Source organism: Fukomys damarensis, unplaced genomic scaffold (assembly GCF_012274545.1).
Source record: "Fukomys damarensis isolate Sample0158 unplaced genomic scaffold, DMR_v1.0_HiC HiC_scaffold_38, whole genome shotgun sequence".
Lineage (NCBI taxonomy): Eukaryota > Metazoa > Chordata > Mammalia > Rodentia > Bathyergidae > Fukomys > Fukomys damarensis.
In genome coordinates, this window is record NW_022900950.1 from 15,073,347 (window position 1) to 15,086,617 (window position 13,271).

The window sequence follows — 13,271 nt, forward strand, 5'->3', positions numbered from 1 at the left end:
AACCAAAAAAAAAAAAAAAAAAAGAAAAGAAAAAAAAGTGTGACTAGCATAAAGACAAACCAGATAGCCCAGAAAGAAGACATCTTCACAAATATGGTAAAATGATTTTTTGACAAGAGTGATGAGGTAATTATTTTTAATATATAATGCTGGGATATCTGTGCAACAGAAGGGACTTGGGTTCTTATCTAACATCATATACAAAAATTAACTCAAAATGGAATAAAGATGTAAACATAAGAATTAAGACTATACAAGTTTTACAAGAAAACAGAGGGAAAACTTCATGACACTGGATTTGGCAATAATTTCTTGACATAGAAGGGAAAACATGTTTAGAAATTAAATAACAGGCACTGGAAATAAAAAAATAGACAAATTGGACTTAATCAAAATTGAAAACCTCTATATATTAAATGACACTACAACAGAATAAAAAGGCAACTCACAGAATGGGAAAACTACTTGCAATCTACATACCTGATAAGGGTTTAAAAGAATATAGAGGCATTCTTAACAACAAAACCCAACTAAAAACAACTCAGAGGTAGAATAAAGTGAAGATTTGTACTTAAAAAGAATGAATTTACTGCTTAACATCAACTTTAAATATTTTCCTTTTAAGAAAACTGTCTCAGATTTGAGACACTGCACCTGGAAAATGTAATATAGAGTGAAAAAAAAACAGACACAAGTTTAAACACCATATGGTATCCCTCATTTGAGCAATGCCAAAAACAAACAAAATAATAAAACATGAATGGAAGGAGACAAGAGAATGTATCTCTTTCAAATGGGAAGGGGTCCAAGAGATGAAGGACAAGGGTTGAATGGGAGGGGAAAGGCAAATAAGTAGAATAAAATATGCCATGCCTGAGGACCTAATAATTTCAAAGAATGTAAGCATTATTTGCCATAAATATATGCTAAGATTAATTTCTATAACAATGAAAATGGGAAAGGAAATGGGAGTTAAAGGATGAGGGCAGGAGCAGTGGAAAAGGTATTTTTAAAAACACGCGTTATATTATTTACATGTACCTCTCCCCATAATGATTGGAAACTCCATGTACGAAAACATATACAAGTAAAAAAGAGGGCTGGGGATTTAGCTCAGTGGTGCTGCTGGCTGCTTCGCAAGCACAAGTACCTGAGTTCCATCCCCGGTACCAGAAAGAAAAAAAAAAATACAAACAAAAAGAATTATATAGTTTGAAAAAAAGTTGACTCGTTTACAGTTAAACCAAAATATAGTCTAATGAATAATGAATAATGGCAAAAACTGGTAATGTGTATGTTAATATTTTTTTCAAATTAATTAATATTTAATAATAGCAGCCATCATTTGGTTTTGTATTATTTACCAGACACTGGTAAAGGACTTTGTAGGCATGATTTATTTAATCCTAATGACAGCCATAGGTCACAGTTGTTACTATTATTGAAACTTAAGTGCAAGGGACAAATAACATGTCTCCTAGGGTCAATATTTCAGCTTTAGCAATTGGATTCTGGTATTTACAGTCTTACCATTTTTACGGTATCCTTGGTCATCATTTTTTCAAGTAACTGCTATTTAATGAATTTAACACAGACACATTTTGCCAAAATTGCCCACAGATTTAATCCTTAGTGTTAAATGTATAGGGTAATGTGCTTAATAAGTATCTAATAAATGACAAAAAAAGCACATTTCAAAACTTGAACTTTCTAATAACCTGATAAATTATCAGGCAGTTTAGCAACATGATTTTACTTTTGATACTGAAATATGCAAGAGCATTTTAACTTCCACTATATATATCAACAGAAACTGGAGGAAATTATTCAACTTCTGAAACCTCTATCTTACAGTTGCCAAGTGATTCATCAACATAAATCAGGTGATTCCTTTTGGAAAGTGATACATTTTTCAATACTTTTAAATAAAAAATATTTACCTGATTGTTCTAAAATTCTTGGTTCAGGTTCATCCAATTGTAGAAGCTCATCAAGAGCTAATTTTGCTGCATTGTATCTAGACTCCTTTTTATTTTGTCCCAGTCCAGTCTTATATTGAATACCATCCACCACAGCACAGAAAGCAAAATATGGTCCTATCACATTACCTTGAAAAAGAACTCAGAATGAATGCCACAATAATTCACAGTATATTCTTGCAAACAATGTCTATATATAGGAAAACATTCCAGAACAAAAATTCTGGAAAACAATTTAGTCTAAAACACCAGCCTTTCTGCAGGTCCAAAAGGGTTGAAACTAAAGCTAGATGGGGCCCTTATCTAGTTCTCAGGCTTCAAGTACATAAATTTACTCTAGATTCAGGATGAGCAATAGAGTCAACTTTAGAATACTGCATAAGTCAAACACTGGGTGACAGTGAGTTTCTAATATCATGCTGGACACTCAATCTGTTGAACCACCAGAAAGAGATAAAATAAAGAGACTTCTGGTGACATTTTTCTTTCCAAAACTTTAGGACAAATAAAGTTGAATTCATCACTTTTCTGGATGTCTCTAACACTTATAAATCCCAAAACATAACAAATTCCTTTGAAAAAAACCTATGTAGTGATCAGGGCATCATAGTAAATAACCATAATCCACTATAGCTTAGGGAAGATGGAGGGGGACCCCACAAAGAAAATCAAAATATAAACAACAATGAAAAGGAATTAAACTGAAAATCTATTCTTCCAAAATTACTTTCATATTATTTGATAAAGATGAAATGGAATAATCTCATAAATATATGGGCTAAAGACTTTTCTCATTTAAGTTTTTCTTGTTGGTATGTGGACTCTTAACAGTCTAAATTCCCACACTTCGGTTATGGATAGCTAGATACAATGTCACGGCACATAAACCCTACCATCTTATTTCCCCACATATCTCATCATTCTTTTTTAATTCAGCAAAGCTTTATCAAAAATTCTTGTCTATTATTGGGTACTACTTTCTGACCATCATTTAAAACATCAATTTCCTAGATTCCTTCCTTCATCATGATCTGTGTTGCAATCTAAATTTACTAAGCTAGAGGGCATTTTGTATACTTAACAGAGGACCTATCAGTTTTTATCAGGGTTCTCAAGATTTAATATGATTCTAAATCACATGCAGAACTTGTATCCCAGTCTTGATACCCAACCTACACAACCATACTTTGAATATAAAATGAATGCCATTAATAATTAGTGAGGCATACATTTGAGTAGTGTTTGCTCAGAGCAATGAAAGTTTTCTTTTGTAAATTTTTTTTTCTTTCTTACAGTGACCAACAGCTCACATTTTCCAGGGGTATTCTGTGAATAATACTGGAAAATTAACAAGTTACTTAGACATGAAGCCCACCTTTTATATTAAAAAGAGGCCACCTTCTACATTATGATGCTATATTTTGTCAACTGTTAAATTTACTGGTATTTCATTCAAAGCAACAGACTGAAAGTTGCTATTACTGTGACAACCTTTACTAAAATCAATAGGTCTAAGTTCCTCTGCAAAGATACTAGCTTTGAGATCCATACTGGCAAAACAGTAGTGGGAAAATTAAATAAATCAACCTTCTTGCAGGTATATGTGTATATTCAGGTACATATAAACATGAATATTTTTTAAAAGCTTTTTTTAACTCATAGCTTTAAACTATCGAGGATTCTTAAAAGCACTCATTCTTTTATTCCACTTTGCTAAAGTTCTTCCCAATTACTAGCCATAACATGAAGAGATCAGAAGCTGCTTCATACATTTTACTGATCTACACTTCAGTAGCCTTCCACAGGTACATGATAAAGGTTGTAAAGTTTAAGGGAGAATGGTAGAAACTGTAACACACAAGTCTACAAACAGTACCAACTGCATAGCTGGTCTTTTCACATCAAATCCCTGAATTTCAAGCGCCATATTTTCCTTAGGCATCATAATCATAAAATCTTTTTAAGATCATCGTAGCCCAAATATTTAACATCACTAGAAAAGCATGATTTATGTGCAGGAAGTATTTATACCCCCCAAATAATCCAGGAGATTGACTTCACACACACAAAAAAATTGCAATTCTATTGACAATAAAACTTTTATATATTAATTTGCAGATAAAAAGTAGAAACATAAAAGTTTAAGTACATTTGTCAAACTGGTATTTATCTAACCCTATTAGTCCATGCAATAACCAAAAGTAGCACCACTTAAATGTTCTGCCTTTAAAGGAAACACACTTTCCAGTACTCTCATAATTTTGTACTTGCCTGGTGTAACAGTTTCCTTAAGGTAAAGCTGAACCCGATGCATTTGTGCAAATTGGTGCAAGGCCGATACAGGATTTAGCTCTCCACGTTTGTATTTCATTATAAATTCCTTAGGTGTTTTTTTGGGGGGAAGGACAGGATTTGAAATGGATGAAAGACTTTTGGAAAGCAATGGTTCTGGAAAATTACCTAAAAAAATTGTTTACATTGTTAATTTAGTTTAAAAAATGAGCGAAAACACTAAGTCCTTGAAAATGGAAAATAAACTTAGTCACATGTGTTTTTCATAAGTTTCTATTGAATAATTTTAGCATACATGATAGGCACAGTCTATTATTGTATATATCTTTCATCATACTAAGGCTATTTTTCAAAGAAGCAATAATACCATTATTACATCGTTAATGATATACAAGAATCATGAAATTTTAGCAATGTCAAAGTCTTTATAGATGATGTTTCTGAGACCTAGAATAGAGAAAGCCAGTTGGCACTAAAATCTAGTTTACATCTCTCATCCACTATTTTATACCGCCACCATATTCAGGTGTCACAAATTATTTGACAGGCATGCTTCAAGTTCAATTGAATTTTTAAGTATGCAGGTCTTTGCTTTGTATTTAATACTAAGCTAAATGATGCATGAAATACAAATTCACGTAACTCCAGTCCTCACATCAAAAAGACAAAACACACTTGAAGCCTTCCGGCAGTGACGGTAGTAACGAACGAATTATGTGAGCAGCAGGGAATGAGTTCTACAGGCCCCAGGGAATGAGTTCTACAGGCCCCCACAGTGTTGGAAGTCAGATGCTCTCCAGGTGTGAAGTAGCCACAGTGAAATGTATATACAGTTCATCTGGGAAACTTTTAAACCTGTGATTCAAAAGAACGTACTGCCCGCTCAGAATCTTAAAGCACTGAGGCACTACTACAAATGAATAGAAAGCTTACCTGTCACTTGAGTGACACTGAATGCCATATTTGACAGGCTGCTACTTTCAGAGGAACATCTTGTAGTTGTAGGTACCGTCTGAACTGCTGGTTGAATGGGCAAATTCTTTTGCAACATCTGAGCAAAGCTGGGGACCCTGGACCTCTGAAACCAATCACTGCTGCCAGAAGTTTTCTCACCTACAAATCATGATAAAATTGGTGGAAAATGAAAACACATACTAAGAATACTCTGGAAAAACAAAAGAAGCCTAAACCCTGATTTTCTATTAAGAGCCTTCACACACATAACTGAAGGCCAAATCCTTCTAAAAGATTTCAAGATTGCTTTATGAATTTTAATAGATATTGCACTCTTCTCTCCCAAATCCTTTCCCTAACTCTACTACAAAGAGGCCAAGAAAGGAAAGCTGTCTAGGGAAACCTTAAATCTACTCAGGGATTAGGAGAGACATAAGGAGGGTCAGAAAAAAAGAAAAGAAAACAAAACAAAAAAACAACAGCAACAGTATATGTTGGCCTCTCAAATTGTAGCGCAGCTCCCACTCACTGAGGTCGTCCTCCTCGCCTCCGTCTCGGGCGGACCCCGCGGGCGGGCGGGTGTTGGTCAGAGGCAGGCCTAGCCTCAGACTCTGGGCTCGCCGGCTGCCTCCTGCTGCCGCCATTGCTCGCTCAGGCCTCAACTGCTCTCCTCAGGCTGAAGCACGCGGCCCCGTCGCGTCTTTTAAAAGAGGCTGTGAGAGGCCCACCCCTGCTGCCCTCTTTGTCCAATCACCAACGGTCTCCGTGGCCCGTGCCCAGCCCCCGCCCCGCGGATTCGAGGCCTCTGTGATGATGTTGGGGTTCGCTGAGCACCGGGCTCTGGGCAGAGGGGCAGTCTTGCTAGCTGGAGAAATCTGGTAAAACCTCTGAGTTGGGCCTCTCAGCTGCTTGACTGCGCCTCCACCCGTCTTCACAGAGTACCGTGAGGTCGCTTACCTGCTCCACAGTTTGTAGGGCATCCTTACCCAGGTGTTTGGAGCTACCTCAGGGTACCTTTGTGTGGCAGGAGTTTCAGGCACACCCTTCATTTTATTCATAGTTACAACCTGCGAAAATACCAATGGGCATGACCTGCCCTTAGTAACTAACTTTCCTGTGAAAACACCAGAGATTTGAAGAAGCTTGGCTCCAGAAGATAAAGGAATCATTCAAGAACACAAGTTGGGTGCTGAAAGGAAATGACTCTGATATTTGAGTGACAAATCCAATGTGGCTGTTTTTAAGTATTTGCTTTCCTAAAAGTTGAAAGAGTACCTAATTGAAAGGTTCCTTGAAAGATTGTTTAAAACATTTTTAATAGTAAATATCTTAAACACTGACCAAGTTTTCCTGTGTAATCAGTAATTGAGTGACATTGTAACAAAATTTCATTGACCATCTACTTTTTTATATGGACACAGTTTCCTAAGGGTTAAATCTTTTTTCAAAAACAAGAAAAAAAGGCAAGAATTGATGGCTCATTGTCACAAGAGGTTAATCCTTCCATAAATATGTGGTGCAATTAAAAGAAAAACGGATCTATCCCTCTCATTAAGCAATGCATTTTTAGTAAGGGTACTTTTCTTTAGTGATTATCAAAATGTGTTGATCGTATTGTTTTGATCAAGTTCCCATTAACAGTTGTAATGATAACTCAATCTACATTTTTTTCTTAGCATTTAAAGACTTTTGATTAAGGAAATTAAAAAATTTAAATGTTGCCAAAATGTATAAAGACAGAGTAAAACTTCAGTACAAAATGTAGTTTCATTAGGATCAAATATGAAGGGAGAAAAAGAATGCAACTAAAGGCTCAAGGAGTAAAAGGAATAAGATAAAAATTTGTTTCAAACTATATAATCAATGCATGGGATCACAAGTATAGCTGCTTAGGTCATATTGATCCAATAGGGAAGTAGGTAAGGTAGCAAGGGTACACATGGACAAAACAGAGCCTTTTTGGAAAGGGATGGGTTCGGATGCTCTGGTCACCGACCTGGGTGACTGATGTCTAGCTGGACTTTACTGGACTAGGTTATACCAATTATAGTATAATCTAAAGGTATTGCTTATCCCTCAGTGAGGCATGTAGGCCTGGTAATTCCATCTTTATCTTGAGGCCCAGTCTTCTTCAGATGTGCCTCCAGCCACAGTTCTGATGTCTCTATTCTTTGTGCTAACTTCCTTGAGAGCTCAGTCCCTCTCTGACTATATATTAATTTCTGTCTAACTTAGCTGCCTATAATAGTGGCCTGGGTATTGGTGTTGCCTGAAGGGCCCAAAGATCTTGAAGGCTCTTTTCATTCCTTTTTTTTTTTTTTTTTTTTTGCTATTTAAAAAAAAAAACATCTTCAGGTTCAGATATTCATTCTTCTGCTTCCTTTTATGTGTTATTGAGGCTTTCAAATTTTTGTGACTCACTGAACTCTTACCCACATTGAGCCCCTGATAAATGGGCTCGGTGGCAACCCACTTCTGGAACCACTCCTGTCTCTCAGGAGATAGCTCTCAATAAATTTTTCTACCCTCAAAAACAAACAAACAAACAAACAAACAAAACTTTCTGTTTCATTTTCATTCCAGAGTTTCACTCACTAATTTTAACATTCATCTTTAGTGCCTATTGAAGCTGTTATTGCATTATAATGATAATTTTCTATTTCTTTCATTCCTTCTACATTTATTACTTGGAATTTTATAAGAAATATTTGTCTACTTCCTTTATAATTATTCAATCATTTATTTAAAAATAGGGGTCATAGAAATTTATTTTATGTAGTATAATTATTTTGTTGTTTGAATTATCCAACTTTCATCACTGGAAGGTCTTTCACTATCAGGAGGCTGCTCTATCCTTCTGAAATGCTTTCATCTTTTTTACAAAAAGGGAAAAGAAAAAAATGTGAGAGAATGAAAAGATGAAAATAAACTGTTTGTACATGGGGAGGGGAGAAGGGGGTGAACGGAGGGCAGAGGTAAGGGGAGAAAATGAGAATCAAGACTTGTCATGTAGAGGTACAAGATCCCAATGATGAATGTTAACTGTACTGTATCCCTAAAATGTACCAGTAAACTCAATTAAAGCTGAAAAAAAATTTAAAAAAAAAGATTTTCTTTAATTTCTGTTGCTATAAGACAGTTGCATTTCCCCTCCCTTAGACCAAAAATTGGCCAAGAAGCTGTGGCTACTAACTGAAGAACAGGATTTAAAGACTAAGATCTGGGCACTGGTTATTTTTATTCTTTGTATTCCTGTCCAGAGGACAGCTAGGAAAATGTTATTTGTATATATTAACTCACATATACAGATTAATCTCCATTTCTGTATCTCCATAAAAATGAGTTTGTACTTATCCCTTTGTTTTTGTTTTTGTTTGTTTTTTTAGAGCAGGAAAAATTTATTGAGGGAAAGAAAGCTTCTGTCTAAGAGAGACAGAACAGGGACCAGACAGTGGGTTGCCTGCTCACTCTAATTTTCAAAGAGGTTTTATACAGCAAAACCATATGGGGAGGTAGGTACAAAGTGGGACAAAACTGTAAGACCCAATGAAAAACTTCAAGGTGGGTATGAGGTAGGGCAAAACCATACCAACCAATAAGATTACAAGTACTCACCCAGGTAATATTGATTAAATGGGGGATCAAGTCACATAGCAAGCATATACAAGGATTTTCAGTAAGGGTGGGAGTCAGGGATGTTTCCTGGAAAGGCTGGGTTAAGACCTCAGCCCCCCACCTAGGTTATTGAAACCTATTTAGAGTATCAATCACTGCTATTTATCCCCAGGGGAAGCACAAAAGTTTCTCTCCTTTTATAATTCTGGCCTTCAGTGAATGTATCTTGATTGTCCTCCATGTTGGCTTCTTGCTGTGTGGGCTCCTAGAGGGTGGCCCTGTTTAACTGCCTACAAGATATCTAATTAACTTACCTATCTGCAATATTCTCCTCTCTGAAGAAGTAACTGTTAACTGCTGCAAGGGGGCAAAGGGTGAAGACACCTCTGGCTACTTTCAGCTGAAAGGGGTCATAATTATGATCAGCAGTTAGAGTGACTCTACAGAGGGTCTATCTAAAGGCCTTTGGTAGATGCCTGGCATTGTCATCTTGGTAGCTGCATAGCTTTTAAATCTGGAGACAAAGCCAAAGAAACAGTTAAGGATGCATGGGCCAAAGTATAAGATCAGCAGGACTGCTATGAATATAGCCCACAAAGAGGATAAGGACAAGGTCTAGAGGACTTCAGAATCCAACAAGAAGTCATTTTATACAGTTTAGAAGTTAATGAGTTGCTTACAGGGTCAATCTGGTGGATCCCAGTAAAAGAAGTCTAGAACATTTGTCATTGGTTCCATTTGTATGACCACTTGGAGTTTGGCAGTCTCTCAGCAAGAATAAACAAAACTTTTAAGAAATTAAGAGTATGCATCATCTAAGCATGAGGACACTAGAATGAAAGGGCAGGTTGGGGAGAAAGTCACACTTAGGAATTGAATTAGTGATTGAATCTGCTGGTCTTAGATTCTTTCTCTGATCGAAGTATAAGTGTCATACTTTGTCATAAGTCTCTCTAGTTTTAGCTCTAAGATAAGAGGCAATTCGAAGAATAAATTTTGCAAAGAAATACAAAACTCTAGCTGAGCTCTTACAGATTTTACCATAGTTTTTTCCTAATGATCCATAACTATGGTCAGCTACTGGTAGAGCTGGAAACTGCCAGAAGGGGTCAGTGACTGGAGCACCTTTTTATATCTAGATTTATTACTGTGGTATTACTTTATACCTGCTTTTGGTTGTTTAAGACCAAGTTAAAGTGAGATCCTGTGTCAATCAGCATGAACCTCTTCCTGTCTATCAAGGTCAGTTAAGTCTCTTCAAGCATTATTTTGGAACAATGCATAGAGCCTCTCAGCTCCTTTGACAGTGCCAGCCATCAGGATGGGTCACAGCTCTGTTTGACCATGTTGCTTTCAGTGAAAGCATGGGAGACTTTTCCCTCATGGTGACCCTCCTTTGGCACACAGTATATTTTTCCTCTTGTGTCCAGCAATCTCCTTGCTCAGGAGGTTGAGTGACTTAGCAAAGATGGAGGATCCTGTAGGAAAGGTTCCTTGTGTCCTGGATCTTGTAGACCTTGAGGGACCAGGGCTGAAATATTGGCTGGCCTCATAGCCCAGTTAACCTTTCTAGTTTTGGTGTCTAAACTTTAGTTGTTGAACACCCAGAAGAGAAGATGACTGACATCAGTAGTGTAGTAGGAGCAGTGACTTTAATTATTATAAATTTGTCTGGCTATTAAGCATTTTGAAATATAAAGTATAGTTAGGGGGCTGTTACTTCTTATCAACTATGGTGGTTCTGGTAGTTTAATCCCTGCAGAATGTTAACAGACAACAGTTATACATTATAGAAATTTAAGATTATGAGCCACACAGTATTTTAGCATGATAATCATGATGACATTTTCTTTGTCCATCTTTGTATGGAATAATCTTTCAGTCAAACACCTCCATCTGATCACAAGACATTAAATGACACAAAGAAAACTCTTATTTGTTATCCTTTAGTATTATGCCATCTAAGGAGAACATATTATGACCTATAAGTGTTCCTTAGGGGTTCATATTGTCTAACTTCTAATTTTAGTGTGTGACATTGTTTTAACTGTTTGGCAATTGAGCATCCCTAAGTATGGTGACACATATACATCACATAAGTTTTTTTTCATCACATAAGTTTTTAATATTATTTATAGTTATCTCATTGTGGCTTAACATGTATCTCTTATCATAAGTAGCTACAGCACAAGAGAAAGGCAGACACCTGAGTCAAAAAGATCATTACCATAAATATCCTAAAGGACTTGTACACATAGAAGGAATGAATATATACACCATGAGATAACAATGAGTAGCAGTTACATGAAACCCTTTTTCCTTTAATTTTGTCTTGTACCAAGAGCATTTTAAATAAAACATTGTTTCCCATAGAATATTTAGCCAGTTGACATTGACCAATGTATATATATCACAATAATATGTTTAGCAATGTATTTTTATAAGGTTATGGAAATTTTGGGGGTCTTTTTGAACAAAGGCTGGAATAATTTTTTTCCAGGCAGCTGCTCCTTCATTTACCAAGGACAGTCCTGTCCAGTAATTTCCCAAGAGTATTTATTTATTTATCTTAACAAATTTTTAGATGACCTATGAGAACCAGATCATAACAATTAACACATTATTTTGACCAATGAAAGATTCCTGAGCTATTATATGTAGTCAACAATATGTACTGTATTTGTAAAACCTGTTGACGTAATTTGGATAATCTGGCAACTGGGGAAAGCATTTCTTTAGGACATTTATCTGTAGGCCAACCTGAGTTACAGGCAAACATCTTTAAAAATCCAAAATGCCAAAAGAAGAAAAAACTCAAAGAAAACAGCTATACATGTTGTAAGAAATTGAACAGACAGACACACACATAAGACAACTTGTTTATAAACCAGAATGCACTCAGATATATTTGGCCAAGTTGAATATTAATAACTTTAATATTTTTTTGGTTTATAACTATAAAAAGACTAGTAAGAACTTTGTAGATCAATTAACAGAGATCTCTTATAGTAAGAATCAAAAGGAATAAAAATCTACACCTGTTAAAGCAAAAACAGTTTTAAGATGGGCCCTAAACTAACAGTTTATCTGGCTGCAATACCCAGATATACAGGCTTCTCATGGTTGCTGATAGCCACATATGGTTGTTCTCTCTAAAGGGACAGTCATTGCAAGTAAATTTAACTATCTCTAGTGGGGGTCCACTCAGGTCATGCTTACATGTAGAAGAGAACAGGTGACACTGCTTGGAGCTGAGTATGAATTCTATGTAGTGAAGGAAGAAGACCCGCCAAGGCTCCAACGTGCTGTGCTGAAGATGTCTACCTATGACTGTCTTTTATTTTGAAAAAAAGGGGGGTTATCTCTCTTGTTCTGTGCCTAATGTAAGGTAATCTCTTGTTCTGTGCCCAATCTCTTAGACTTTATCTCATCCAGTGCCAGTGGTGGCAGACTAGAGGTACAAGGAAGTGGCAAGAGACAGGATAGCTGTTCTTTTCATTCTTTAATTTCACGTGAGGGCTGAAAAACAGATAAATCTGGACTAAAACTTACATTTAGTCCTCAAAAGTTTTGGGATTAAGCCTAGACCAGTTTTCTATATGGCCAGAAATAAGTGAAGGTCAGCTTTACTCTGGAAAGTTTCCAGAGAGGGGAAACTCACCATTCTGGAAGCTTTGTCTTGAAATCCAGCAGCCACAGAGGAGGGAAGTGCCTTGAACCAAACACTGTTGAGAACAGTGTTATTTCTAAGGGACAGGGCTGTGGAGAAGGAATAGAAGAGTGCCTTTAAGTATGGCACAGGAATTAAATCTTAACCGTCTCAGGTGTAGAAAGACATTTAATATCAGGAGTTTTTCCAGAATGGATCTGCAACCCTTAGCAAAACATATCTCTAGAGACAAAGGCTATGACTGACTCAAATTGCATTGGCAAGCAGAAACTTAAACCAATAATCAAAGAACCTGAATGACTGCCTTTTGCCCCTTGAAAGAATGAAAGTATTCTAAGTATATTGTTTTAGAGGTTTCTTTTTAAATAAATTATTTTGAATCTATAATATCTAATTTATGACTTAAATACCCTACAGGCTGTTTAGCAGCTCTCTGATCTACTGGAAACATTTCCAAAGCCATGTCTTACCTTTTATTAACATGCAAACTGAAATGTTGTCCTGTAGGTAGGCACTTAGACGTGCTTATTTAAGCTTCTGGAATGCAGTCTGGGAACAAGGTTCCCAGGTTAAAATATGACTGTATTTTGAGTTTTTCTATTGGATAATAGATGGGTCATATAATCTTACTATATTGTGCTATCTAAAGGCAACAAAAGCCTGTAATTTTTAGAATCTCCTTAGTGGTTTTAGGGTCTTGGGCTGTGGAAAGGAAATAATTGGTCTAATTCTTTCTTCACCCAGTCTTTGCATTCCCTTAG

At 36.3% G+C, this 13,271-nt stretch overlaps 1 protein-coding gene across 1 annotated transcript in view; it reads right to left on the bottom strand.

The window, feature by feature from the left end:
• The window catches only part of Adad1 (adenosine deaminase domain containing 1), a 47,354-nt gene extending 41,059 nt beyond the window's left edge, over positions 1-6,295 (bottom strand). Inside the window, exons 1-4 of the mRNA XM_010611133.2 lie at positions 5,755-6,295; positions 5,205-5,384; positions 4,251-4,439; positions 1,941-2,108 (exon numbers count right to left, since the gene is read on the bottom strand). Coding sequence (XP_010609435.1) covers positions 1,941-2,108; positions 4,251-4,439; positions 5,205-5,384; positions 5,755-5,869 — 652 coding nt within the window. The 5' untranslated portion in view covers positions 5,870-6,295. The remainder of the gene's footprint in view (positions 1-1,940; positions 2,109-4,250; positions 4,440-5,204; positions 5,385-5,754) is intronic.
• Between the last annotated feature and the right edge of the window lie 6,976 nt (positions 6,296-13,271).